General features: G+C 59.5%; 1 protein-coding gene across 1 annotated transcript; it reads left to right on the forward strand.

Moving 5' to 3' along the window:
- Window positions 1-3,818: 3,818 nt before the first annotated feature.
- Window positions 3,819-23,821, forward strand: ATG2A (autophagy related 2A). Its single transcript, XM_007462036.1, has 41 exons — window positions 3,819-4,065; window positions 6,102-6,264; window positions 6,396-6,548; window positions 6,690-6,792; window positions 7,190-7,325; window positions 7,474-7,572; window positions 7,861-7,957; window positions 8,046-8,210; window positions 8,315-8,455; window positions 8,993-9,230; window positions 9,315-9,459; window positions 9,558-9,650; window positions 10,109-10,267; window positions 10,378-10,621; window positions 10,978-11,074; window positions 11,200-11,356; window positions 12,045-12,187; window positions 12,268-12,407; window positions 12,457-12,650; window positions 13,115-13,265; window positions 13,402-13,601; window positions 13,706-13,786; window positions 13,984-14,090; window positions 14,177-14,269; window positions 15,879-15,949; window positions 16,174-16,250; window positions 16,778-16,942; window positions 17,089-17,219; window positions 17,307-17,517; window positions 18,244-18,452; window positions 18,719-18,854; window positions 20,270-20,470; window positions 20,697-20,798; window positions 20,883-20,967; window positions 21,063-21,198; window positions 21,285-21,357; window positions 21,532-21,614; window positions 21,851-21,972; window positions 22,115-22,269; window positions 23,341-23,493; window positions 23,585-23,821. The coding sequence occupies exons 1-41, from the start codon at window positions 3,895-3,897 to the stop codon at window positions 23,819-23,821; spliced, it is 5,817 nt and encodes a 1,938-aa protein (XP_007462098.1). The 5' UTR covers window positions 3,819-3,894.
- Window positions 23,822-24,306: the final 485 nt, after the last annotated feature.

Genomic DNA, 24,306 nt, shown 5'->3' on the forward strand with positions numbered 1-24,306 from the left:
TAAGTCAGGAGCACGCCAGCGCCAGCCCCCCATCCCAGGTCCCCTGGGGGCTAGTGCCCTGAACTCTGAGGGTTTCCAGGCCAGGTTGGCCATGGAGGGTTGGTGCTTTGTACAAAGGGGGTGCTCAGTTTGAGGACTGGGGCACTGAAGTGTGGAGGACACACATAATACTTCCTGCAAGAAATAGCCTTTGAACTGTGTCTCAGAATAGATACAATGTCACATGGGGGGTGGGGAGTTGAAAATTATTTTTTAAGTCGTCTTTCTTGGGGTATCATTCACATATCACAAAATTCACCCAGTTTGGTGGTGTTGTTTAATGAGTATAGAATTTCAGTTTTGCAAATGAAAAAGTTCGGGAGATTAGTTCCACAGCAATGTGAATACACTTAGGACTACTGAATTGTACTTTTAGAAATGGTAAAATTTATCATGTATATTTTACCACAATTTAGACAAAATGCAAAATCCAGGCCCTCCACCATGGCCAAGTCAAAAGCCACAGCCACCAGGCTACCTTCCGTGATCAATTTTACACCTATCATGTTCCCACTGATGAAATTCCCAGAGGGGCTTCTTCTCGGTGGGCCATTCCTAGGGAAGGGAGCGCCTCCCCCTAGGGCCCCTGAGGCCTAGAGAACCTGGTTTGCCTTATAAGTTCCCACCTATCTGATGTGGGGAGGCCCCCAAGAAGCCCCACAAAGCCTGGCCCTCTCCTTTTCTTTCCGTGGGGAGGAACCCTGGCCCCATGCTTTTTCAGACCCCTTGAGTTCTCTGAGATCCAGTTGTCCAGTGCCCAGGGCCACTGTATTTGTTGGATTTCTGTGGAGTTCACTGTGTATTGTCTAGGGGGAGGTGGCAGGAAGGAACTTTCTATCCCTCTGAGTCCTATCTACTTCTCTGTTGTGACACAGACACTGCACTGTGTCCTGGTCACAGAGGGAATCAGGCTTAGGAGGGGACTCACAAGCACCCAATTCTGAGAGACAGATGTGGCTCCTAGTAAAGTTACAATGAAAGACAAGATTTGAGTGCAGCCTCAGTGGCAGGAAGCCAACCTAGGCTTCCAACCTAGGAAGCAGCCAACCCCAGATTGGAGGTCTGTCTGGATATAGGGAATGGCCCAGTGTCCCCACCCTTTGCAGGTGGTACTCTCCATTCCCACTGCAGGGGAATGGTAGCTCCCTCCTAGATGGAACATAAGGACAACTTTTCCTAGACTCGAGAATCTGCCCTTCTATTCCCACTGCCTTTGGGAGGAGAAGTGATGCTCGTTCATTCACTTGCTCCACAGGCACTTAGGCACACAGCCTCGGTTTTCCTCTCCATAAAATGGGGGTATTAATAGTGCTGTTGCCAAAATCTTGGCTCCCTGTACACCAATGCTGAATAAAAATACGGAGACAGAGGTTTAGAAGGTAAGAAATAGAGAGACTTTTAAATTTTTCTTTGCCAGGCAAAGGGAAGACACATTAGGCTATCACCTCAAGAACTGTGTCCCCCTTCCTGGGGAATTACAGGGATCCTTATAGGGGAGTTCGCAGTCCGAAGTAAGTGATAAGGATCAACACGGTGAATGTCTTGCATTCTTCTTGCATTATTTCAAAACAGTCACTGCTGGAGTCAGGCAAGCTGGTAATTGGGTCCAGCAGCCTGGTAATTGGGTCCGTTAGTCTCTGGGTTATTGGTCTGGGACCTCCTTTCTGAAATGCAAACAGCTACAAGGGGTGATTTGCTACTAGAGATTATAGGGAGAGCAAATACCAGGTGCAGAATGTAAATTACACAGGATTAGTGGTGACAGGTTAGCTTTGTGAAGGGCAAATCTAACTACAGACATTACAGTTTAGTAACAGTTAAAAAAAAACTAGGATTGACTCACTCTTTCAGGCCAGGTTATGTTTCTTCTCTAGCCTGTTCACTGTTCCCTTTATTTACCTTGTTCTCAGGAGAGGGAAAACTTCATTTCTATTTCTGCTGCAACAGTGCCTCCCTCATGAGCCTGTGTGGTAAAGAGCAGATGAAGTCATGCATGTAAAGTGACAAAGCCCAGGGTCCAGGACATCACATGGGCTCAATTCCTGGTGTCTATAATTTTTATTATTAATTTAATGAACAGTCGATGAACACAGCTCTGCCCCTGGCCTGTCATGGGGGTCAGGCAGACCTCTTGATTCATTCCACAAGCATTTTCTGAGCAGCCATCTTATTAGCCAGTCTCCTAGAATGGGACCTTCTTAGTGTTCCCCACAATTCTCTCAGAGGCTGTTCTTCAGTCCCTTCCAGGTAATGAGCCTTCCGGCCTACTAACCCAACCCCAGGCTAAGGGGAATAAAACAGTCTCACCAATAGGAGCAGTGATTTGCCTGAGGCCACACAGAGCTGGGACTGGAATCCAGATCCCTGACCCTCAGGCCAGGGTGGTTGCCCTTGCTTCCGGCCAAATTTTGGCTTTAGATTGCAGTAGAGTCCATCTCCCTAGTAAGGCTAAAATGGAATTATAATTACCTGTGGGTATCTCCTAAGTCATCATGATGTAAGGAAGCTTGTGTGACCTGTAGAGCAGGAGCGGGCCAACTTTTCCTGTAAAGGGCCAGAAAATAAATATTTTAGGCTTTGCAAGCCTCTGTCTCAAGTACTCAACTCTGCTATAGCAAGAAAGCAGCCCTAGAGAGTACTTAATCAAATGAGCATGGCTGTCTTCTACTAAAACTTTATTTGTGGACACACTGTGAATTTCATATGATTTTCACGTCATGAAATCATATTCTTCTTTTGATTTTTTTCCAACTATTCGAATATGTAAAAACCATTCTTAGGGGGCTTCCCTGGTGGTCCAGTGGATAAGACTCCACACTCCCAATGCAGGGGGCCCGGGGTTCGATCCCTGGTTGGGGAACAAGATCCTGCATGCATGCCACAACTAAGAGTTCGCATGCCGCAACTGAAGAGTCCACGTGCTGCAACTAAGAAGTCCGCATGCCGCAATGAAGATCCCATGTGCCACTACCAAGACCCGGGGCAGCCAAAATAAATAAATATTTTTAAAAAAATTCTTAGCTCAAGGGCTGTGCAAAACAATAAACCTCTGCTCAAGGGGGTTTGAATCCATTCTTTATTGAATTCTAGGATTAGAGATATTAAAAACCATTATTATTATTATTCCAGGGAGGGGCTGGAGCCCTGACCAAGTACAGAGAGAAGGGAAGATCAGTTAATCTCCGGTCAAGCATTCCAGGTGAGACCTCCTTCACGGTGGACTCACGGCAACCTTTATAAATCTGTTTCCTTATCTGTAAAATGGTGACAATAATCTCCACCTTAGAGGTTGCTATGGGGGTTGAATGAGATAGCGGAAGGTTAAGCGTTTTGTAAAATGCAAATGTTTTCACTTAATCGTTTCTAGAGATGCGTACTGGGCTTACACTAAGTATGCCTCTGAAAAGCTTTTTACGAAGTTTAATGGGACACTGTCCCTTTAAATCCTCGCCAACTACCTCAAGTACTAGTCGGACGAGTCAGCACATGCGCATTCCTTTGAGGGGCTGGCACCTCAAGCAAAAGCCGTCCCGGAGCCCGTAGGAGAGAGGTTAAAGGTCCTCCCACACAGAATTTATACGCAAGCGTAAATTAATATTGGGAGCCCTATATCTTACCGAGAGCCCAGTCCCTTTTTCGCGCCTGAAGGCTCCGCCCCCGTGGCCAATCAGTAGGCCTTGCCCTTTGCAGTGACCAATGGCAGTGAGCGTGGGGGGCGTGGTCAGGCGTCCGGGGGTGCGGCCTGGCGCTAAGAGAAGCGGCGGGGTGAGCCGGGGGTTCTAGTGAACAGCGCAACCGGACGGGGAACGCCAGCGGCCGGCGAGTGGAGGCGGCCCGGGCCCGGCGGTCTCCGAGATGTCACGATGGCTATGGCCGTGGTCGAACTGTGTGAAAGAGCGGGTCTGCCGCTACTTGCTGCACCACTACTTGGGTCACTTCTTCCAGGAGCACCTCAGCCTGGACCAGCTCAGCCTCGATCTGTACAAGGGCAGCGTTGTCCTGCGGGATATACACCTGGAGATCTGGGTGAGGATCCAGGCCCGAGCCCTGGAAGGGTCGGACTGGGGGGCGCAGCATCCTGAGTCTCCCTGCGAAAGGGTCGGACTAGGGGACCAGGCACCGGAGTGGAGAGGCCTAGGGCGTCCGGCCCTTTCCAGGGGTCATCCACTTCACAGGAGGAGAAACTGAAGCTGGGGAGCAGGATGTCACTTGTCTGGAGAATGCCAGAATTAGTGTATCAAATTGGGGGCCTGAGTTGAGCGTGGTGCCAGGGGGCTAAGGAGAGGGTGAGGAGGAACCTCGGAAACTGGGGGGCTCTGGTGGGACCAGGCCAGGGAAGTGACAGAGTTGGGGCATACAGCTGGTTAGGGAAGTCTGGCAGGGGTCCAGGGCCCTGCTCTGGGCACCTGTGGGAAAGGTGCCCTGACCTCCTGACCCCACGACCCTGGCTCGGTGGGTGGCGTTCGGCTCCGGATATGGATGTCAACAACCGCGTCAGCACCCCTGTTGATCAACACGTTGTGTGACTGCCACCGCTGCCTACTTCCTGCTTTTAGGAGAGTGGGATGGACTGAATGGGTGTTTGGGGAGGAGCTTGGGCATCAGCATCCCCACCTAGAGGAAAGCCCTTGAGGAAAGGTGGAGAGGTGTGGCCTTAGGCAGAGAGGAGAGAGATGCTGGGGAAGCAGAGAGGAATGAGCTCTGGGTCAGAGGCCTGTGGCTGGGGGCAGTGAGGGGCTGTGTCTCACGGTTCAGCTGACCTGGGCAGTTGCAAAGGAGCCACCAGTTAGAGGCGCCAGACCAGGGCTGGCACTGGGTCAACCCTCCAGTCCAGAGCAACAGGGGTGGGCATGGGGACAGGGGCTTTGCAGTTTTCTGGGGGAGCAGACAGGGTTCCTGGCCTCAGTGCAGTCTGGGCAGGAGCAACTGGGTTTTAGGGTAGACCAGGTCTTCCTGAGCAAACGTGGGGTAGGCGGAGACCGCTGAGCCCAGACTTGGTGGCACCTGTTGCCTGTGAATCCCAGTGCGGGAGACCTTTTCTGACCTCTAACTTCAGCCTCAGGCTGGCCCAGACCTCTAGGCTGCCTTTCTATACTTCCACCCGCCCTGCCCTCTGGTTGGGGATTTGAATTGGCTCCTAGCTAGGCTGCTTTCCTGCCTGGCCTCCAGGGAGGAGTTGGGCCCTGGTGGAATGCAAGCGCTTTCCCAATATGCCCGCCCTTCTCCAGGCTGCCACGCCTGCAGCCCCTCCCTTGCAGACCCCCAAAGAAGCCAAGTGCCTGGGTCTCAGTCTCAGTTCCCATAGTACACTGGGTGACTAGGCTAGTCCCTTCTCTTTAGGCCTCAAGTTTCCCCATCTGTGGATCTGTAGGTGAGGAATTTGCACGTGATGTCTGTGGGCCTTCTAGCTCTGCCGTGTATTTCATTCATGGATCCAACAAGTGTTTACTGAGGCCCTCTCTGGGTGGCGCCACACAGAGCACCTGGAGTCACACAGAGAAGGCAGGTGGGCTCCTGCCCTCAGGGAGCTCCCAGACTGGTGGGGGGGCTGCTCCCCTATTTGTCACCAGGGGCTCTAGCCTTGTGCCTCAGAGAGAGTACAGCTACCCCAAGTGTTTGGAGTTGGGGGGCCCCCTCCAGCTCAGGTCAGCCCCCTGCCTGCCTCTCCTGGACACTCCCCTTAATCCACGCTTGCCCAGATAAATGTGGGCTGCTGCTGTCTCTGCCAGGCCTTTGCATGTGCTGTGCCCATGCCTGAAACCCTGCCTTCCATCCCCTCTGCCTGGCTCCCTCCTCTTTGTCCTTCAGCTCTCCCCTCCTCTGGTTTGAAAGACTGGGCACATTGGACTGTACGGTAATAGGGCGGGCCAAGGGTAGGGATCAGTTGAGCCAAGAGTAGGGATCAGTTGAGCAAAGGTAGGATCTTGTAGGTAGCATGTGGACGGACAGGGGGAGTGAGGGTGCTCTCCAAGGTGGAACAGCCAGGCAAGGAGTGCAGGAGCCAGGGAGATGGCTGGGTTTGGGGCTTCCCTGAGCTGGCTTTGTCTCCTGCCTGCTCCTAGTCTGTGAATGAGGTGCTGGAGTCCATGGAGTCGCCACTGGAGCTGGTGGAAGGCTTCGTGGGCTCTATCGAGGTGGCTGTGCCCTGGGCTGCGCTGCTCACCGACCACTGCACCGTGCACGTGTCAGGCCTCCAGCTCACCTTACAGCCCCGCCAGGGCCCGGGTGAGGACAGAGCAAAGCTGGGGCGGGGGTAGGGGTGGGGGTGGGGGTGGGAGAGCAGGCGGTGCGAGTGGGCCTGGGCACCCAGGAGCTGACTGGGCCTACCGGCCCTGAGACCCTCTTCCTACCTGCAGGGCCGGGGGCTGCCGACTCACAGAGCTGGGCCTCGTGCATGACCACGAGCATGCAGCTGGCCCAGGAGTGCCTGCGGGATGGGCTGCCCGAGCCCTCTGAGCCACCACAGCCCCTGGAAGGACTGGAGATGTTTGCCCAGACCATCGAGACTGGTGAGCAGGCCCCGCCCAGCCACTGTCGCCCCTCCGTGGCCCGCAGGGCAAAGGCCTCAGACAGCACCCTGCCGCCTGACAGGGAAACTCTGTCTGGCCCTTGCTGCTCTGCCTGACCTGAGACCCCTCCCCACCTCTCAGTACTGCGAAGGATCAAGGTGACCTTCCTGGATACTGTTGTGAGGGTAGAGCACCCGCCCGGTGCTGGGGAGCGTGGCGTGGCAGTGGAAGCCCACGTGCAAAGGTAGGGGCAGGCTGAGCGGGGGCGCTGGCATGAGGGAGAGGGGGAGTGAGGGGCTGCTGAGTGGCCCTGGCCCTGCCTGCACCCCCAGCCTGGGCTTCTGGAAAGTGTCAGGGCAAGTCTGGATGGGCCTGGGCTGTGGCCGGGGCAGCGGGCGGCGAACTGTGTTGTGAGCCTGGAGTGGTGTCCCGGGGCCAAGTGGTAGAGGCCTAGGGTAGCTGGGCCCCCGGGACCAGGTGACACGCTGAGAGTCTGGGGAGCAATGGCCGCGGAGGTCCAGGATGGCCTGGCTATGATGGGACAGCTCCGCAGGCCAGACTTCACTGACCCCAGACTCCTAGAACAGAATGCTGTGTGGGGAGAGGGCGGCCTGGGCAGGAGCTGATCCTACACTCCCCAGACTAGAGTACTGCGACGAGGCCGTGCGAGACCCAAGCCAGGCACCGCCCGTGGACGTGCACCAGCCCCCTGCCTTCCTCCACAAGCTGCTGCAGCTGGCGGGGGTCCGCCTGCACTTCGAGGAGCTCCGCCCACAGGTGGGCCGACTCTGGTCTGGACCATCCCCTTCTCCTTCTGATCCCTGTCCTCTCTGGCCCTTGACCCATCTGCCCCTCTCCATCCCTTCTGACCATCTTTGGCTGCATCTTTTCAATCCCTCCCCTCTCATGTCTTCTTGGCTCCCAGGAAGGACCCCCAGAGCCTCCCTTGCAGATTGGCAGCTGCTCAGGGTGCCTGGAGCTGACAGTGAAATTGAAGCAAAATGAGGCCTTCCCAGGCCCCAAGGTGGGTCTCCAGGCCCCTGGGGAGGAGGGAGTATGCCCCATCTCAGAATCCTCCTCAGCAATGCTGATCTTCCCTGGGACGGAGCGGGGTCGTTGAGTGGGGGAAATTACTGCCTTCTAGGCAAGTGGAGAAACTGAGGCTCAGAGTGGTCAAGTTGGAGCCAGGGTCACACAGCTAGTTGGTGGCAGAGCTTAGCCTGGCGACCGACGTCCTACCTCCTCAGGGTGAGGGCACGTGGGTGGCGGCAGTGGCTGGTGTAGCCTCCATGGTTGCTTCCTCCACCCCCAGCTGGAGGTGTGTGGGCAGCTGGGCTCCCTGCACCTGCTCCTGACCCCACGGCAGCTCCAGCAGCTTCAGGAACTGCTTGGCACACTGAGCCTTGCAGGTGAGGCCTCTGGGCGGTCCAGGGAGTGGGATGGCTGGGAAGGCACCGGCCAGACTGGACTGACACAAGGAAGTGTCCTCCCCCGTAGACCCCGAGGGCCTGGTCGACAAGCTGAACAAGAGCCGCCCACTAGGTGCTGAAGATCTGTGGCTGATTGAACAGGATCTGAATCAGCAGCTGCAGGCGGGGACTGTAGCTGAGCCCCTCAGCTCAGACCCCCTTTCGAACCCCCTTGTCAACTTGGAGAGCACTGGTGGGTGTGGAGCCAGAGCCAGCAGTTGGCGGGGTGTCTGCTGTGGGCGCAGGAGTCAGGGGGCTGAGCCCGGCTGCCTCTGACCCCCTTCCTCTGGCCCACAGACCTCTTCTTCTCCATGGCGGGCCTCACAAGCAGTGCGGCCTCAGCCCTGTCTGAGCTCTCCCTCTCCGACGTAGACCTGGGCACCTCTGTGCACAGCAACATGGCCTCCCGCCGGCTCTCTGCTCAGGGCCCCCCAGCCGGTGAGTCCTCCAGGGCCAGGAAGAGCTGGAAGAAGGCTTGGTGCCGGTGTCACCTTTGCTACGTGCATGTGGGAGGCCTCCAGCGCTGCCTGGAGGTCCACCATTGGTGACTTGGTTCCGTGGGAACGCTCAGGGGAGGTGGCGGTGCGATGGACAGAACCTGGGTTTTGGAGTTAGAGACCTTGGGCCAAGCACTTAAACTCAGTTTCCCCTTCCATAAAAAAGGGGTAAGATCTGACCCTGCCAGGCTGCACGTTTGGGCTGATGTTTATTGAGAGATCGCATGTGTCAGGTACTGAGTAGGTGCTTCGTCACCTCCAGTTCTTCCAGCTTCCTTGAGCGGGTTGAATTGAGTTTGGACTCAGTGTCTGGCATAATAAGGCTTCACGTCACCCATGCCTGGCCAAGCCCCTGGCCAGAGTCACGATCCAGCTAGGCCAGGGCTTCTCCTGGCCCCTAGCCCACTGTCTGACTGTCACTTTACCTGGGATGGCTATGAGCTCTGGGGAGCCTCTGGTGAAGCCTTTGTCCTCTCAGGCAAGACAGCCCCTACACCCCCCTCGAACACCCTGCGCCCCGACTCGCTGCTGAAGATGACCCTGGGGGGTGTGACCCTGACCTTGCTTCAGACATCTGCCCCGTCTTCCGGACCACCTGACCTCACCACCCACTTTTTTGCGGAGTTTGATGCCACCAAGGATGGGTCCTTCGGCTCCCATGACTTCTACCATCTCCGACCGCGCTTCCAGAGGGCCTGTCCCTGTAGCCATGTCCGGTACAAGCCCAAGGCGGGCCTGAACTAGAGGGGACTCCCTGAGCCCCTGAAGCCCACCTTCTGATGCCCAGCTTCTTCCCATAGGCTAACGGGTGCCGCTGTACAGCTTTCCTGGGAGCTGAGGACAAGCAGGGGCCGGCGGATTACCAGCACGGAAGTGCACTTCGGGCAGCTGGAGGTGCTGGAGTGTCTATGGCCCAGGGGCACTCCGGAGCCTGAGTACACAGAGGTGAGGGCTGAGAGCCAGTGTGTGCACGGCAGGGCCTAGAGGTGAGGGTGGGCTTGGGGGCTCAGCCTGACCCTGTCGTCTTCCATGTCCCGTCCCAGGTCCTGAGCTTCCCCAGCAGCCTGCGGTCCCAGGCCTCGGCTCAGCCTTGTGCTCACCTGCACTACACACAGACCCTGCGCCGGCTGCCCAAGGTAACCCACCCTGCTCCAGGCCCAGGGGCCCTTGGCTGTTTCCCATGGTGTATTGCCCCCCACCAGCCTCCCCTGGTGCCTCCCTGCTCCCACCCTCCACCCCCCTTACCTGTGCTCAAACCAGAGCACACCGCCCCATCCTGGAGCCCTTGAGTACTTCCGAGCCATATACATGCCATTCTATTCGCCCCTTTCCTGGCTCATCTTGGCAAACCCCTGCCAGCCTCCAGGGCTGGGGGTGGTAAGTATTGGGTGGTTTTCGTTAAACGAGCACGGCCATCTGCCCCGAGCAGGTGGTGAAGGTCTCCCCGTCCCCTCCCTGCTGGGCTCCTCACCCAAGCTCTTCTCACAGCTTGGGAGGGCTCTGCGTCCTTTCTGTTTTTGCTCAAGGGGAACCCTGCCCATCCTGCCCTCACCCACCCCACAGCCCTCGCTGACCTGAGCACCCTCACCCTCAGAGCCGGCCCCGGCGCCCAACTGCCTGCCATTGTCACTCAGAACTGGCCCTGGACCTGGCCGACTTCCAGGCAGATGTGGAGCTGGGGGCCCTGGACCGGCTCGCTGCCCTGCTGCACCAGGCCACCACACCCCCTCCCGAGCAGCCGGCTGGCCTGCTGGTAAGATGCGCAGCCAGGGTGGAGAGCAGGCCGTGGGCCCTCTGGCTCTTGGCCACAGTTGGGTGGGGGCAGGGGGGCTAGCAGCAGCTCTGACTCCCCCCCTCCCACAGACAGAGCCCCCGCCAGCAGCTGAGCAGCATGCAGTGGTGCGGCTCTCGGCACCCCGGGCCACACTGCAGCTGCGCTTCCCCATTGCTGACCTGCGGCCTGAGCGGGACCCCTGGGTGGGCGGGGCCGTGCGGGCCGAGCAGCTGCGCCTGGAGCTGACTGAGCCCCAGTTCCGGTCAGAGCTGAGCAGTGGGCCTGGCCCCCCAGCCCCCACCCGCCTGGAACTCACCTGCTCCGACCTCCATGGTAAGAGCCCCCCCAGGAGACAACCCCTTGGGCAGGAGGCTCAGGCCTCTAGGAGTTGTGGGCTTGGGGCCATGGAAGGGGCTGGGTCACAATGGGGGCAGACCCTGGTCCAGACCTCATCTGCTTCGTGAGGCACCAGCATTGGGTATCCCAGGGCTCCTCTGGGCAGCGGGCAGAATGGGCCGCTTATCCCTGGGCCGCTGCAGACTGTGGGCGCGAGGGAGGGCACGGGTCTGTACACAATAAAACACAGTTGTCATGGGGGGGCTCCAGGCCCCCACTGACCCACCTGGCCTTGAGGAAGAAATGGGGAAAGGTGGCAGTGACAACCCCCCGTCCCTCCCCATCCCGTCCAGTCACCTACGAAGACGGAGAGAAGCCACCTGTCCCCTGCCTGCGGGTCTCCAAAGCCCTGGATCCCAAGAGCCCTGGGCACGAGTGCTTCCTGCCCCAGTAAGTTGGGGCTCTGGGAGGGGCAGACAGGAGGGGAGGGCTTTGCTACTGAGGGCAGTGGGAGGCCACTGGGGACCAGGGGCTGGGGGGCCCTGCAGGCCAGTGACAGGCCTGTGCCCTGGCAGGGTAGTGGTGACCCTGAACCCCCAGCTCGGCGCACAGTGGGAAGTGACCCCGGAGAAGGGAGAGGAGCTGGAGTTGTCGGCCGAGAATCTGTGCGAGCTTCGGGAGCCTGAGCCCTCACCTTTCTCCTCCAAAAGGACCATGTACGAGACGGAAGAGGTGAGGTCCAAGGCCATTTGGGTCTCATGGGAGCCACTTGGTGGCTCTGGGTCAGGGGGACAAGACCACATGGGGCACCAGAAAATGTGAACCAGCACCAGTGAGAATTTCATTTCTTCCGTTGTCTCTGGTCAGTGGGGAGTCTCAGGGGGCCCAAGAGTGAGGGCAGAGCCTGGGGGACATGGGCCCTCGGTGGGGAAGATCATGACCCGTCCCATCAGCCATTTATCAGCAGGGTACATTTGGGCCTCAGGATCCTCTTCTCTGAAGGTGATGAGGGTTGAGTGAGAGGTAGTTAGGGGCCTGGCCTCTGGGCCAAACGACTTGGGTTCGAATCCAGCCTCTGCCACTCAGTGGCTGCGTCATCTGGGGAAGTTGTCTAACCTCTTGGAGAGTTGCCTACAGATGAGTTTCCTCATCTGGAAAGTGGGTATAATGACCTGTCTCATGGGCCTGTCGTGAGGATAAAGGGGTTAACATAAACGAGGCCCTTGGAGCAGGGTTTGCATGCAGTCAGCGCCTCAGACAAGATGGCTGTCATACATCCCAGCAGAGAAGGGCTCATGTGAGTGAATGAATGAATGAATGAATGAATGATAGGAGTTCAGGAAGCAGACCTGGGTCAGATTCTAAGGCCGGCAGCAGGCCCTGACATCTCTCGCATCCCCTTCCCTGCTCCCACACCTAGATGGTGATTCCTGGAGACCCTGAGGAAATGAGGACCTTTCAGAGCAGGGCCCTGGCGCTGTCCCGCTGCAGCCTGGAAGTGGTTCTGCCCGGCGCCCACGTCTTCCTGCCCAGCAAGGAGGTCTACGAGAGCCTCTACAACAGGTGGTGACATGAGCAGGGCAGGGGGTGGCAAGGGGCTGGGCCGGGCCTCCCTTACCGCCGTGGTCCAACTGCCCTCTCAGGATCAACAACGACCTGCTCATGTGGGAGCCCGCGGACCTGCTTCCCACCCCCACCCCTGCCACTCGCCCCACTGGCTTCCCAGATGCCTCGGGCTTCTGGCACGACAGCTTCAAGATGTGCAAGTCTGCCTTCAAGCTGGGTAGGAGGGGTGCCCTGGTGGGGCCCTGGGGCCGGGGCCGCCCTCCCAGGTCTCCTTCCCACTCGGCTCCTTGCTCACCCCCCAGACTCGGACTCGGACGACGAGGACACCCACTTCTCAGCGGGGGCATCAGGCACCCCCCAGCGCCTTGCCCCTGAGTCCCAGAGCCCTCACTCCCAGAGTACCTTTTCTACACTGGTGACGGTGCTAAAGGGTCGGATCACGGCCCACTGTGAGACCAAGGTGAGCACAGCCCAGGGGAGGTGAGCCCCTGACTCCAGAGCCCCCACTGGCAGGAGAACAGGGCCGGTGTGAGCAGCTCCAAGTGGGGAATGTGGGAGACAGAGGCCCCACTGGGGGCCGAGTGCGGCCTGTCCAGCCAGCAGCACCCACCCGCCACCCACTGACTCACCCATGGCCCCCCCACCCATCCCATCACGCCCCGTTAGCCACTTACTAGCACCTGCTATACGTACGGTACCATGCCAGGGGTCCGAATGGACACCATCTGATGCTCGGAGGTAGACTGGGCAGGGATGGCCCTTCCCCTCTGGCAAAAGAGAACGTGCTGCTCCGGACCTCCAGCGCTCTGGGTAGGGGCTGGAGCCGACGCTAGTCAGGCCCGGGCTCCAAGAGGCGCCCTCACCCCTGAGGGTGTGGAGGCTGCTGAGTGTAGCTGGTGAGGCTGAGCCACATGCTGCCTGCAGGACGAGTGCGGGAAGCGGCTGGAGGCCTCGCATGGGGAGCTGGTGCTGGACGTGGAACAAGGCACCATCTTCAGCGTCTGCCAGTACCGAGGCCAGCCGGGACTCGGCTACTTCTGCCTGGAAGCTGAAAAGGCGACACTGTACCACCGAGGTGTGAGGGCTGGGAGCCAGTCGCTGTGGGGTCTCTAGGGTACATGGGGAGGGGTGCTCTTTCAGGAGGGACGTGTGCCTTGGGTGGAGTGGGTGATCAGCCAGCTTGGCAGGGGGCTCACCAGATGCCTCCTCAGCGGCTGTGGATGACTACCTGCTGCCCAGTCACCTGGAGCTGCCCACCTTTGCTCCTCCGGCCCAGCTGGCCCGAACCATCTACCCGTCGGAGGAAGGGATGACTGAGCAAGGAGGCGTGGGCCGCAAAGGCCAGGGCCGGGGCCCCCACATGCTGTCCACCGCGGTGCGCATCCAACTGGACCCTCACAGGAACGTCAAGGTACAGCCGCGCCTGCTTCTGGCCCACCTGTTTGGCCAGGGCCACCACCTCCCTGGTCCCTGGAGGGCTGGGCTGCCGCCATGCTGACTGTGCCCCACCCCCAGGAGTTCCTGGTGACACTGCGGCTGCACAGAGCCACCCTGCGCCACCACATGGCCCTGCCAGAACAGAGCTGGCACTCCCAGGTGAGGGAGGGTAGCGTGGGGGCCGTGGGCTGGGCCAGAGCTGACCTTGGACTGGAGCCGACTTCTGGGTGGAGCCCCTGGGCAAGGGTGTGACAGACAGCTGATGGGCAGCAACTGGAGAGCTGTGCTGGGGTTGGGGGTGTTGAGGAAGAAAGAGGCCCCCTCCTCCCCTGTCCCTTTCACTCTGGCCCCCAAAGCTGTTGGAGTTCTTAGATGTCCTGGATGACCCAGTGCTGGGCTACCTGCCTCCAACGGTCATTACCATCCTACATGTACATCTGCTCTCCTGTGCCGTGGACTACAGGTATCCAGGCTCAGGGGGCGGGGGCCAGGGGCCAGGGCCCCTGTGTAAGGAGCCTGCCCCAACCCAAATGTGACCCACCCCTCCAGGCCCCTCTACCTCCCTGTACGTGTCCTTGTCACTGCTGAGACCTTCACCCTCTCCAGCAACATCGTCATGGACACCTCTACCTTCCTGCTCAGGTATGCAGCTCCCGCACCCGAGCGCCCCGTCCATCCCACCCAAGTTGGCTGCAGCTGCCACTCCCCCAGAGTCCTGTGTACCTGCTGTATATCCTCAGGTCAGTCTGAGCCTTTCTGGACATTTAGGTGATCCCTCCCTAGGGAACAAGATTGGGTTTCACCTTCCCAGAGTCAGTCAGACCTTCAAATCAGAGCCTTAAAGGTGTTTGAGCTCTCTGACCTGATCACCTCACTTCTGGTGGTTGTCCTTAGGATAGAAGGATAAGAAAGGTAGAATATAATGCCTCTGTAGTATAATTCAAAATAGTCAAAACTTGTAAACAACTTAAATGCCCCCAAATTACGACCTCAGTCAGTAAGCGTGGCCCACTTAACCATCAAAGTCAAATTTAAGAATAACATTGAAAAATATGGGGAAATGCCATAGTACAATATTTATATATAGATATAAAACTATATACATATATATATATATATATATTTTTTTTTCCCTTGGTATCCCACAGGGGATTGGTTCCAGGACCCCTCGTGGATACCAAAATCCAGGGGTGCTCAAGTCACATATAAAAGGGTGCAATATTTGCATATAACCCATGCACATCCTGCCATATATATATATTTTTTTTATTTATTTAATTTATTTATTTTTGGCTGCATTGGGTCTTCGTTGCTGTACGCGGGCTTTCGCTAGTTGTGGCGAGCAGGGGGCTACTCTTTGTGGTGCGCTTCTCATTGCAGTGACTTCTCTTGTTGCGGAGCACGGGCTCTAGGCGCACGGGCTTCATTAGTTGTTGGCACGTGGGCTCAGTAGCTGTGGCTCACGGGCTCTAGAGTGCAGGCTCAGTAGCTGTGGCGCACGGGCTTAGTTGCTCCGCAGCATGTGGGATCTTCCTGGACCAGGGCTCGAACCCGTGTTCACTGCATTGGCAGGCGGATTCTTAACCACTGCGCCAGCAGGGAAGTCCCTCCCACATACTTTAAATCGTCTCTAGATTGCTTAACAATACCAACACAATGTATATGCTATGTAAGTAGTTGCCAGCACATGACAAATTCAAGTTTTGCTTTTGGGAACTTTCTGGATTTTTAAAAAAATATTTTGATCCGCGGTTGGTTGAATCCTCAGAAGCAGAACCTGCAGATATGGAGGGCTGACCGTATGAGGTGCTTTTCTCAGAATTCGGGATTAGCTATATTTTTTAAATATTTGAAAGGAGCTTATGTTAGGTTGCCATTAAAATAAGGACTTACTTTAAAAGAACAATGCAGGCTGTAGGGGGAAAACAGGACATTTCCCTCCCAGGGCTGCTGTGAGGCCCAGGTGAGGTGGAGATGCTGGAAGTTTCTGGAGAAAGAGAAATGCTGCCCGGTTGCCTCGAGTGCCTGTTGTCTGGGCCTGTGGTACAAGACTCCAGGCCCAGTCTCCCCACTGTACAGATAAGAACACCGAGGCCAGAGAAGACCCAGCACTAGTCTTCTCTTGTGGGCTTGGGACCCCCTGTTGGTGCCCCCGCTGCCCGTCTCTATGAGCGAGCCCCACCCCTGCCAGCTCCTTCGGAGCTGCCGCCTGCAGTGGCTCCCGGCCCTTCTCAGCCCCGTTCCCCCCCAGGTTCATCCTCGACGACTCCGCCTTGTACCTGTCCGACAAGTGTGACATGGAGACCCTGGATCTGCGGCGAGGTGGGCAGGGCCTGGACTGGGCTCCCTCCCGTCTGAGGGGCTGTGGCCCCCGGCCATACCCAGAGCAGCCCGCTGTCCTCACCCAGCTGCTGGACAGGTTCTCAGCGCCCACGCGCATGTGCACGCACACAAGGGCTGCACCCAGACAAACCCTAGATTCTCCCAGCGGGGCCAGGGGCTGGGTAGGAGGAGGCAATGGGAGCCTCTCCTGCCTTCTCCCTCAGATTATGTCTGTGTCTTGGACGTTGACCTTCTGGAGCTCGTGATCAAAACCTGGAAGGGGAGCACTGAGGACAAACTGGTGAGTGTGGCTCTCACCCAGGGTCCCCCAGAGCCAGAGCAGAGACTGGGGCAAGGGAGCCTTTGGGGGATCACTTTTCCCCATGCACCGTCTCTTTGTTTCTGCTCCCTGGGCCCGGGCTCAGGTCCCAGTCACTGACAGCCCTTCCCTGTGGTTCTTGTTCCTCCTGGGAAGGGCCAGGCCTTTGGTGGACATCCCTCCCTATGAACCCTGCCAGCAGAGGGCAGTTGTAGCCACGAAAAAGCAGGGCCTCAGGAGTCAGCCTTTCTGGGTCTCCAGTGTCCTTATCTGTAAAATGGAGATCCCAGGCCCCGCCTCACCGGAGCCTGGCGCTCAAAGTCCTTCACGCGTGAGTGCAGTCTTGCTTCCTCAGGCGGCCCTGGGCAAAGCCCCTTTTACTCTCTAGGCTCAGTTTGCCCATGTGTTCAAAGGGTAGTTGGCTGACCGCCCCAGGGGAGACCTGGCCCCGTCCTGTCTAAGTCCAGTGGGGCTAGAACCCGGGCTGATACCCGCCCCCAACCCCGCAGAGCCAGCCACTCTTCGAGCTGCGCTGCTCCAACAATGTGATGCATGTGCATAGCTGTGCCGACTCCTGCGCCCTGCTGGTCAACCTGCTCCAGTACGTGATGAGTGAGGGCGACCTGCACCCCCCTCCCCGGCCCCCCAGCCCCACGGAGATCGCCGGCCAGAAGGTACAGGTGAGGCCTGGCCGTAGAGGCCACCAGAGCTCAGCCCAGCCCCCTCCCCGCCATGGCCGCCAGGGACCTGGTGATGAGGGAGCCCTGGGCACCCCCCCCCTCCTGACACGCATTCACTAGTCCTCCCCTGCCTGGCGCAGCTCTCGGAGAGCCCTGCCTCCCTGCCCTCATGCCCCCCAGTGGAGACAGCCCTCATCAACCAGCGGGACCTGACCGACGCCCTCCTGGACACGGAGCGTAGCCTGCGGGAGCTGGCCCAGGCTTCAGGTGGGCTCAGGATGCTTTGGGGCCAGCAGACACAATCAGACGCCCACATTGGGCATCCCCCTAAACCGGCCTCTTTCTCCCCCACAGGGAGCCCCTTCTTTCAGGCCTCTCCAGTGTCGGTCTACCTATTCCCAGGCGAACGGAGTGGGACCCAGGCCCCCTCACCCCTGGTTGGGGCCCCCACTGGCAGCTTGGGGTCCCAATCAGAGGCCAAAGAAGAGGAGAAGGAAGAAGAGGGGGATGGAGACACTCTGGACAGCGATGAGTTTTGCATCCTTGACGCTCCTGGCCTGGGCATATTGGTGTGTGGTGGGCAGGCTGGGCAGGGGCCTGGAAGAGGGTGGCTCAGTTCTAGGCCCTTCTAGAGCTCCCACTGTGAGAGAGGCAGGAGGTGGTCAGTATCGGTTGGGTCACTGGGGAGGCAGCCCTCACTCTGGGCTTTGAAGAAGTTGACAGATTTCCAGAGGAAGTGACAAGGCATGGAGTCCTGGGCAGAGGGACTGGGATGTTCAAGAGTAGGGAGGGGGCTTCCCTGGTGGCACAGTGGTTGAGAGTCCACCTGCCGATGCAGGGGACATGGGTTCGTGCCCCGGTCCGGGAAGATCCCACATGCCGTGGAGCGGCTGGGCCCGTGAGCCATGGCCGCTGAGCCTGTGCTCCCCAACGGGAGAGGCCACAACAGTGAGAGGCCCGCGTACCAAAAAATAAATAAATAAATAAAAAAGAGTAGGGAGGGACAGGAGCAGGGTAGGTAGCGGGAGAGTGAGGAGAACCACCTGGCTGCAACGGTGCTGGCCTCCTGGCCCCCAAGTGCCAGTGGGAATGACGTCCAGACTCACTGTCACATGCAAGCAAGACCTGACAGGGCCAACAGGAGCAAGGGGCACTCAGGCTCCTCAGGATAATTGCCCGTGAGAATCATCTTTTGTGAAAAAAGGGAGAGAGATGCAAGGATGAGGGATAAACAGGTGGCCTGGACTGGGGAAAGCTTCTGTGCCCTATATGTTCACTTGGCCTCCTCCCTGCAGCCCCAAGATGGGGAGCCTGTGGTGACACAGCTGCATCCAGACCCCATCATAGTGCAGGACGGGCACTTCTCACAGCCGCTGGGCAGCACGGACCTGCTGCGGGCACCTGCCCACTTCCCAGTGCCCAGCAGTCGTGTGGTGCTGCGTGAGGTTTCCCTTGTCTGGCACCTCTATGGGGGCCGAGACTTTGGCCCCCATCCCGGACACAGGTGAGAAGGAGAGGGCGCAGGTGGCAGCGGTGGCAGTGGGGCCCCCAGGAGATGAGGCCCGGGCTGGGGTCCAGTTCTGGCCCTCAGCAGCTGGTAACCTTGAGCCAGATCCTCACCTTCTGGCCTTAACAACTCTTCCTCGTCCCTTGCCCCGCCTACCTCCCAGGAGAGAATCTCTTGCCCCAGGCTGAAAGTCCTGCTCTGATGGGAGGGAATGAGGAAAGGGGCTTCCCCTGAGTCAGCGTGGCCCTTGTTCCTCTTCCCAGGGCAAGAGCAGGCCTCACAGGCCCCAGGAGCTCCCCTTCTCGCTGCTCCGGCCCCAACCGGCCCCAGAACTCCTGGCGTGCGCAGGGGGGCAGTGGCAGGCAGCACCACGTCCTCATGGAGATCCAGCTCAGCAAGGTGAGGCCAGCCGGGGTGGGGCACCGGGACAGGCCCTTGTGTCCCTGCTGCTCAGCTAGCACTCAGTGCACGGAAACTCCTGCGGGCCCCTGCTCCTGCACTAGGTCAGCTGCTGCCATGCTGTTCCAGATGCTGGATGCAGTGATGAGCAAAGCAGACAGAAACCCTGCCTTCCTGTCCCTTGTATCATAGTGGAGGGAGCCCAGTAAGACTATATATACAGACGCTCAAATGTGATAAACGCTCAGGGAACGTAAACAGAGGCGGGGCGCAGGGAGTGCTAGGGAGGGCCGGAAAGCCCTCGTGAAAATGTGCCATTTTGCACAAAGATGTGAGGCCACAGTGAGCCAGGGAGAGGTTTACAGGCAGAGGGCATAGCGTGAAGGCCGCAAGCTGGGAGCATCCCTTGCGTGTTCCGGGAGCAGCAAGGAGGCCAGCGAGACTGCAGCTGAGCAAGGAGGAGGGCAGTAGGAAGCCAGAGATCCAACCCAGACCAGGCTGCGTAAAGCCCTGTAGACCACGGATGGTTTTGGTTTTTACTAGAGGGACGGTGGAAGGAACCACGGGCTGGGCTGCTGGACTGAATGTGTATGAGGGAAAGAACAGGCCGGGCTGACCTGAGAAATTGTGCAGGTCAAGTGCCACTTACTGAGAGTGAGCCCGCATAGACCCACTCCCTGAGCTGGTAAGGGTGCTTGTGCCGAGAGGACTCGGGGATGTGCTTCAGAGTGGTGGCCGGGGCTCCTCGGACACCCGACGGGCCGGGGAGCCAGTGCCAGCGCTGGGTGAGGGGGAGACAAGGCTGGGGCGAGAACCCGCCGGTGAGGGAGGCTTTGACCTGTCAGGGGCAGGAGAGAGGCCAGTGTCCTCCAGGTCAAGGGCAAGGGCCGAAAGCGGGCTTTGGAGGGGGAAGCACGGCCTCGCCAGGCCACAGTGAGGAGTTTGCAGGGCGCCAGGTGGGTGGGCAAACACTTTACAAAGATCCCTCTGGGTGGGTGGAGAGGGGCTGGAGGGGACGAGCAGGGGGGCCGGGCAGGGGATGGGTGACGGCAGCTCCGAGACCAGGTGCAGCTGTGGCGGTGACAGAAGTGCGGCGGGACGGGAGAGATGTTCTCAGGAAGCAAAACTGACAGCCGTGGTGATAGAGAGATTGCAGGGGGAGGACCGAACCAACGTTTGCACTTAGGGTGGTAGGGGGACAGGTGGCACTCGGGTGGCGGGAATGCTGGGAGATTGGGGGCAGGCGGCTTCATCGTGGCCGTGGGGCATCTGAACTGCCTGTGGCACAGCTGTGTGGAGGCGTCCAGGTGGCAGCCGCCGTGGGACTGAGATTGGGCTGGGAGAGGAGGGGCCTGGGGTGAGCCCCCTTCGCTGTGCAGCCCTGCCTGCCGCTCAGGCCTCCGTCTGCCCCACAGGTAAGCTTCCAGCATGAGGTGTACCCGGCAGAGCCAGGCCCCGTAGCCCCCGGCGAGGAGCCCGAGGAGCAGCCGCTGTCCCGCCAGGTGTTCATCGTGCAGGAGCTCGAGGTCCGAGACCGGCTGGCCTCCTCCCCGATCAACAAATTCCTGTATTTACACACGAGTGAGCGGATGCCACGGCGCACCCACTCCAACATGGTACAGGCCGCCTTCACAGTCCACCCTGAGCAGGGCACACACGCATGCTCGCGCGCGCACACATGCATGTACACATACAGACCCCAGTTGTCTGTGAGCCTGGGAGGGGGGCGGGGCCCAGGCGGGCTTAGCTGAGGGAACAGCATGTGCAGGACCAACTGGGGGAGCAGTGGGGGCCAGGGGCCTGAGGCCCAGTGGGTGCCCGGAGCTCACCCTCTGCCTTCAGCTCAAGATCAAAGCGCTGCACGTGGCCCCCGTGACCAACCTGGGTGGGCCCGAGTGCTGTCTCCGCGTCTCACTGCTGCCCCTGCGGCTCAACGTGGATCAGGTGAGTGGGCTGCGTGGTGGCAGAGCCTGAGGTGAGCCCACTGCCTCCAGGCCTCTGAATCTGACCTGCTCCTTCCCCCGGCAGGATGCTCTGCTCTTCCTTAGGGATTTCTTCACCAGCCTGGCGGCCAGCATCAACCCTGTGGTCCCGGCGGAGACCTCCACTGAAGGTGAGCAGCTGGGCAGGGAGGGGAGGGCCCGGGCCTCCTGCCTCACAGCCATGCCTGGGCCCATCCCTGGTCTGTCCCCCCCCCCTCTCCTCCAGCTCACCCTGAGACCCCAGTCCAGCCTAGCGGCCCCCAGGAAGGGCAACCCGAGGGTGTGGAGACGACCAGCTCCCAGGAGGCCGCAGGCGGTAGACACGGCGCCTCCCCTGCTGAGCAGCAGCCCATCTACTTCAGGTAGGGCCTTGGGCTGGGGGCCCCGGGCCAGGCTGCAGGGGATCAGGCCAGTGACCCCAGGACCCCTTTCCCCACTCCCCACCCAGGGAGTTCCGCTTCACGTCCGAGGTGCCCATTTGGCTGGATTACCACGGCAAGCACATCACCATGGACCAGGTGGTAAGCAGGGCTGTCAGCTCCCCATTCTGCCCAGGTGTGGCCTGCTCTTTGGAGGCCAGGGGGCCAGGGCTGTGTCCAGGCACCATCGGCTACTGTCAGCCTCTAGCGGCTCCTGTGAGCTGGGCGGGCCCCTGGGTCCCATCACGTAAACTCCAACCCTTCCTCCTTCCCCAGGGCACTTTCGCGGGCCTCCTCATAGGCCTGGCCCAGCTCAACTGCTCCGAGCTGAAGCTAAAGCGGCTGTGTTGCCGGCATGGGTGAGCCTCCAGGCCTCTCTCAGGGCCCTTTCTCTGTTCCTGACTGTGGCCTTGGCCAAGACATCACCCCTCTGGGACCTCAGTTTGTGCTCTGTGAAATGGCCACAGTCAATCCCTCCATACGGGGCTGGGTGGAGCCATGGGGGGTGTTGGGGTGCCTTGGGTCCTTCTGGCCCTGTGACCCCTCAGTGTGTGGCTCTGCCCCACCCCACCCTCCTCTTCTCTCCCCTGCCTAGGCTCCTGGGTGTGGACAAGGTGCTGGGCTATGCTCTCAACGAGTGGCTGCAGGACATCCGAAAGAACCAGTTGCCTGGCTTGCTGGGGGGCGTGGGCCCCATGCACTCTGTTGTCCAGCTCTGTGAGTATCTGACTTTGGGGGCTCTTGAAAATGCCATACTCTTGGGCAGCCTAGAAACCGCTATTGGAAATAGGTGGAAGAGTTCCCACAGCGGGGCAGGTGGGGGCAGCCTTGGGCATCTCTGACCACCCCGTCCCCCCAGTCCAAGGGTTCCGGGACCTGCTGTGGCTGCCCATCGAGCAGTACAGGAAGGATGGGCGCCTCATGCGGGGGCTGCAGCGGGGGGCTGCCTCCTTCGGCTCATCCACAGCTTCAGCCGCCTTAGAACTCAGCAACCGGCTGGTGCAGGCTATCCAGGTGAGTGGGCCCCCAGCGTCCAGGCCATGCAGGGCAGGGCGGGTCTGCTCCATGGTGCCCAATTCCATCCCCAAAGCTCTACTGAGGGTAGGCCATCTGGGAATGTGGTATCTTTTGAGGAAGAGTCACGGAGAAAAGAGGGCAAGTGACTGGCTTGGGGCCCACGGTGGCTCCCATGTGGGAGGGTGAGTGCCCCCAGGCTTTAGAGCCCACTGGGTCTCTGGTCATGGCTATGTCCTGAAGGGGAGGGAAGGGGGCTGGCTCTGTTTACCGACAAAGAAACTGAGGCCCAGAGACTGGCCCTGGTTCATTCATGCCTCACACTTTGCCAGGCCCAGACGGGAAGGCAGGGGGTTATCCTGTGAGCAGTTGCAGTTGAGTGCCCTGGGTTCTGGAGTAGAGGGGGCCGACAGGCAGGTGTTTGTGGTCAGTCCTAGGAGGTGAAGGCGTTTGTGGCCAGTCCTCGGTGGTGAGGAGTGAGCTTGCAGATGCACTGGGGGGTGGGGGCAGGGTCTCTAGAGAGGAGGCTGGAGGGATAAGCAGGCATCTGAGGGCCACCCCCAAGGCATTAAGCTAGGGTGTAGGACAGCCAGGTGAGGAGGTTGGGGGGGAAGGAGTGACACTGGGGGTGAGAGAACAGAGGAGCCAGCGGGCAGAGGGTCACACTCAATGATGGCTTAATGATCTGTGGGGATGGGTCAGGGGAACCCAGGCTTCCTCCAGGACCGCCCCTGGAGCTGGCAAGGAGCAGGAGGCAGAAGGCTGTGCGCTGAGCTCAGGCTGCATCTGTGGCACCCACAGGCGGGCAGGGTGCCGGGTGTGGTGGTCAACAGGAGAGGGGTGGGTGTGGATCCAGAGGACATTAGGAGAGTCCCCTCAGGAGGCATGCAGTCCACCTGCAGCCCCCTGGCCTGGGTGGTGGGAGCTTGGCAGGACCCCAGGAGCAGCACAGTAAAGCATGGATGCGGGGGAGGCAGGGTTTGGGGGGGTGGGCTCCCACGGGTGGGCTCCTACCCAGTCGTGGGTGCTTAGGCCCCCTCTCCTCATCTGGTGCCCGCCATGCTCCCCCAGGCCACAGCCGAGACGGTGTATGACATCCTGTCCCCGGCAGCGCCCATCTCGCGCTCCCTGCAGGACAAGCGCTCTGTGCGAAGGCTGCGGAAGGGCCAGCAGCCGGCCGACCTTCGGGAGGGTGTGGCCAAGGCCTACGACACAGTTCGAGAGGTAACGAGGCCCAGCCCTGCTCCCATTCCTCCCCCGTCCTCCCCCCCAGCCCTCCCCCAGAGACCCCGGCACTGACCTCCAACCTCCACAGGGCATCCTGGACACAGCTCAGACCATCTGCGAGGTGGCGTCTCGGGGCCATGAACAGAAGGGGCTGACAGGTGCTGTGGGGGGCGTGATCCGCCAGCTGCCCCCAACAGTGGTGAAGCCCCTCATCCTAGCCACAGAGGCCACGTCCAGCCTCCTGGGGGGGATGCGCAACCAGATCCTCCCTGATGCGCACAAGGACCACGCACTCAAGTGGCGTTTGGACGAGGCCCGGGACTGAGCCCCAGGCGCCCGGGAACCCAGGGCGCGGCCTGCCCACCCCGCCCAGCCCACCCAGTGGCACTTGCTCCCGCACCTCCCGAGAGCTGCGGCCCACAGCTGGACGGGCCAGGCCTTCAGGGGAGGGACCGGGAAGGACCCTGATTGGCGCACCCACTGTCAATCGCCGTGAGAGTGGAGCCTCCCTGCCTGGGCCCTTGGCCCTGCCTCTGCGCTTTTCCTCTGGAGAGAAAGGACGCCGCCCCCACCACCCCCCAGGCCCACACTGCTGCCTTGTTCCAGGGTGGAGGCTCTCGGATCAGCCAAGCGTCTTTCTGTGTCTCGGGGGGGAGATGGGGGAATGGACACCTCGTGGTTCAATGTATTTTTAAGCTCCTTGAGTGTGTGGGTCAGTGTCTGCATGCAGTGGAATAAACTGCCCACCGCCAGCCCCCTCATCCTGTGTTCCTGCACTGCCCCAGCCTCAACCTTGACCTTGACTCGCCC

Source organism: Lipotes vexillifer, unplaced genomic scaffold (assembly GCF_000442215.2).
Source record: "Lipotes vexillifer unplaced genomic scaffold, Lipotes_vexillifer_v1.1 scaffold1129, whole genome shotgun sequence".
In the NCBI taxonomy this organism is placed as follows: Eukaryota; Metazoa; Chordata; class Mammalia; order Artiodactyla; family Lipotidae; genus Lipotes; species Lipotes vexillifer.

Bases quoted from the DNA above. Each gene is read 5' to 3' on its own strand.
- ATG2A (XM_007462036.1), top strand. From the start codon at position 3,895: ATGTCACGATGGCTATGGCCGTGGTCGAACTGTGTGAAAGAGCGGGTC. The intron at 4,066-6,101 runs GTGAGGATCCAG...GCCTGCTCCTAG, and splicing joins ATATACACCTGGAGATCTGG to TCTGTGAATGAGGTGCTGGA. The intron at 18,453-18,718 runs GTGAGAAGGAGA...TCCTCTTCCCAG, and splicing joins GGCCCCCATCCCGGACACAG to GGCAAGAGCAGGCCTCACAG.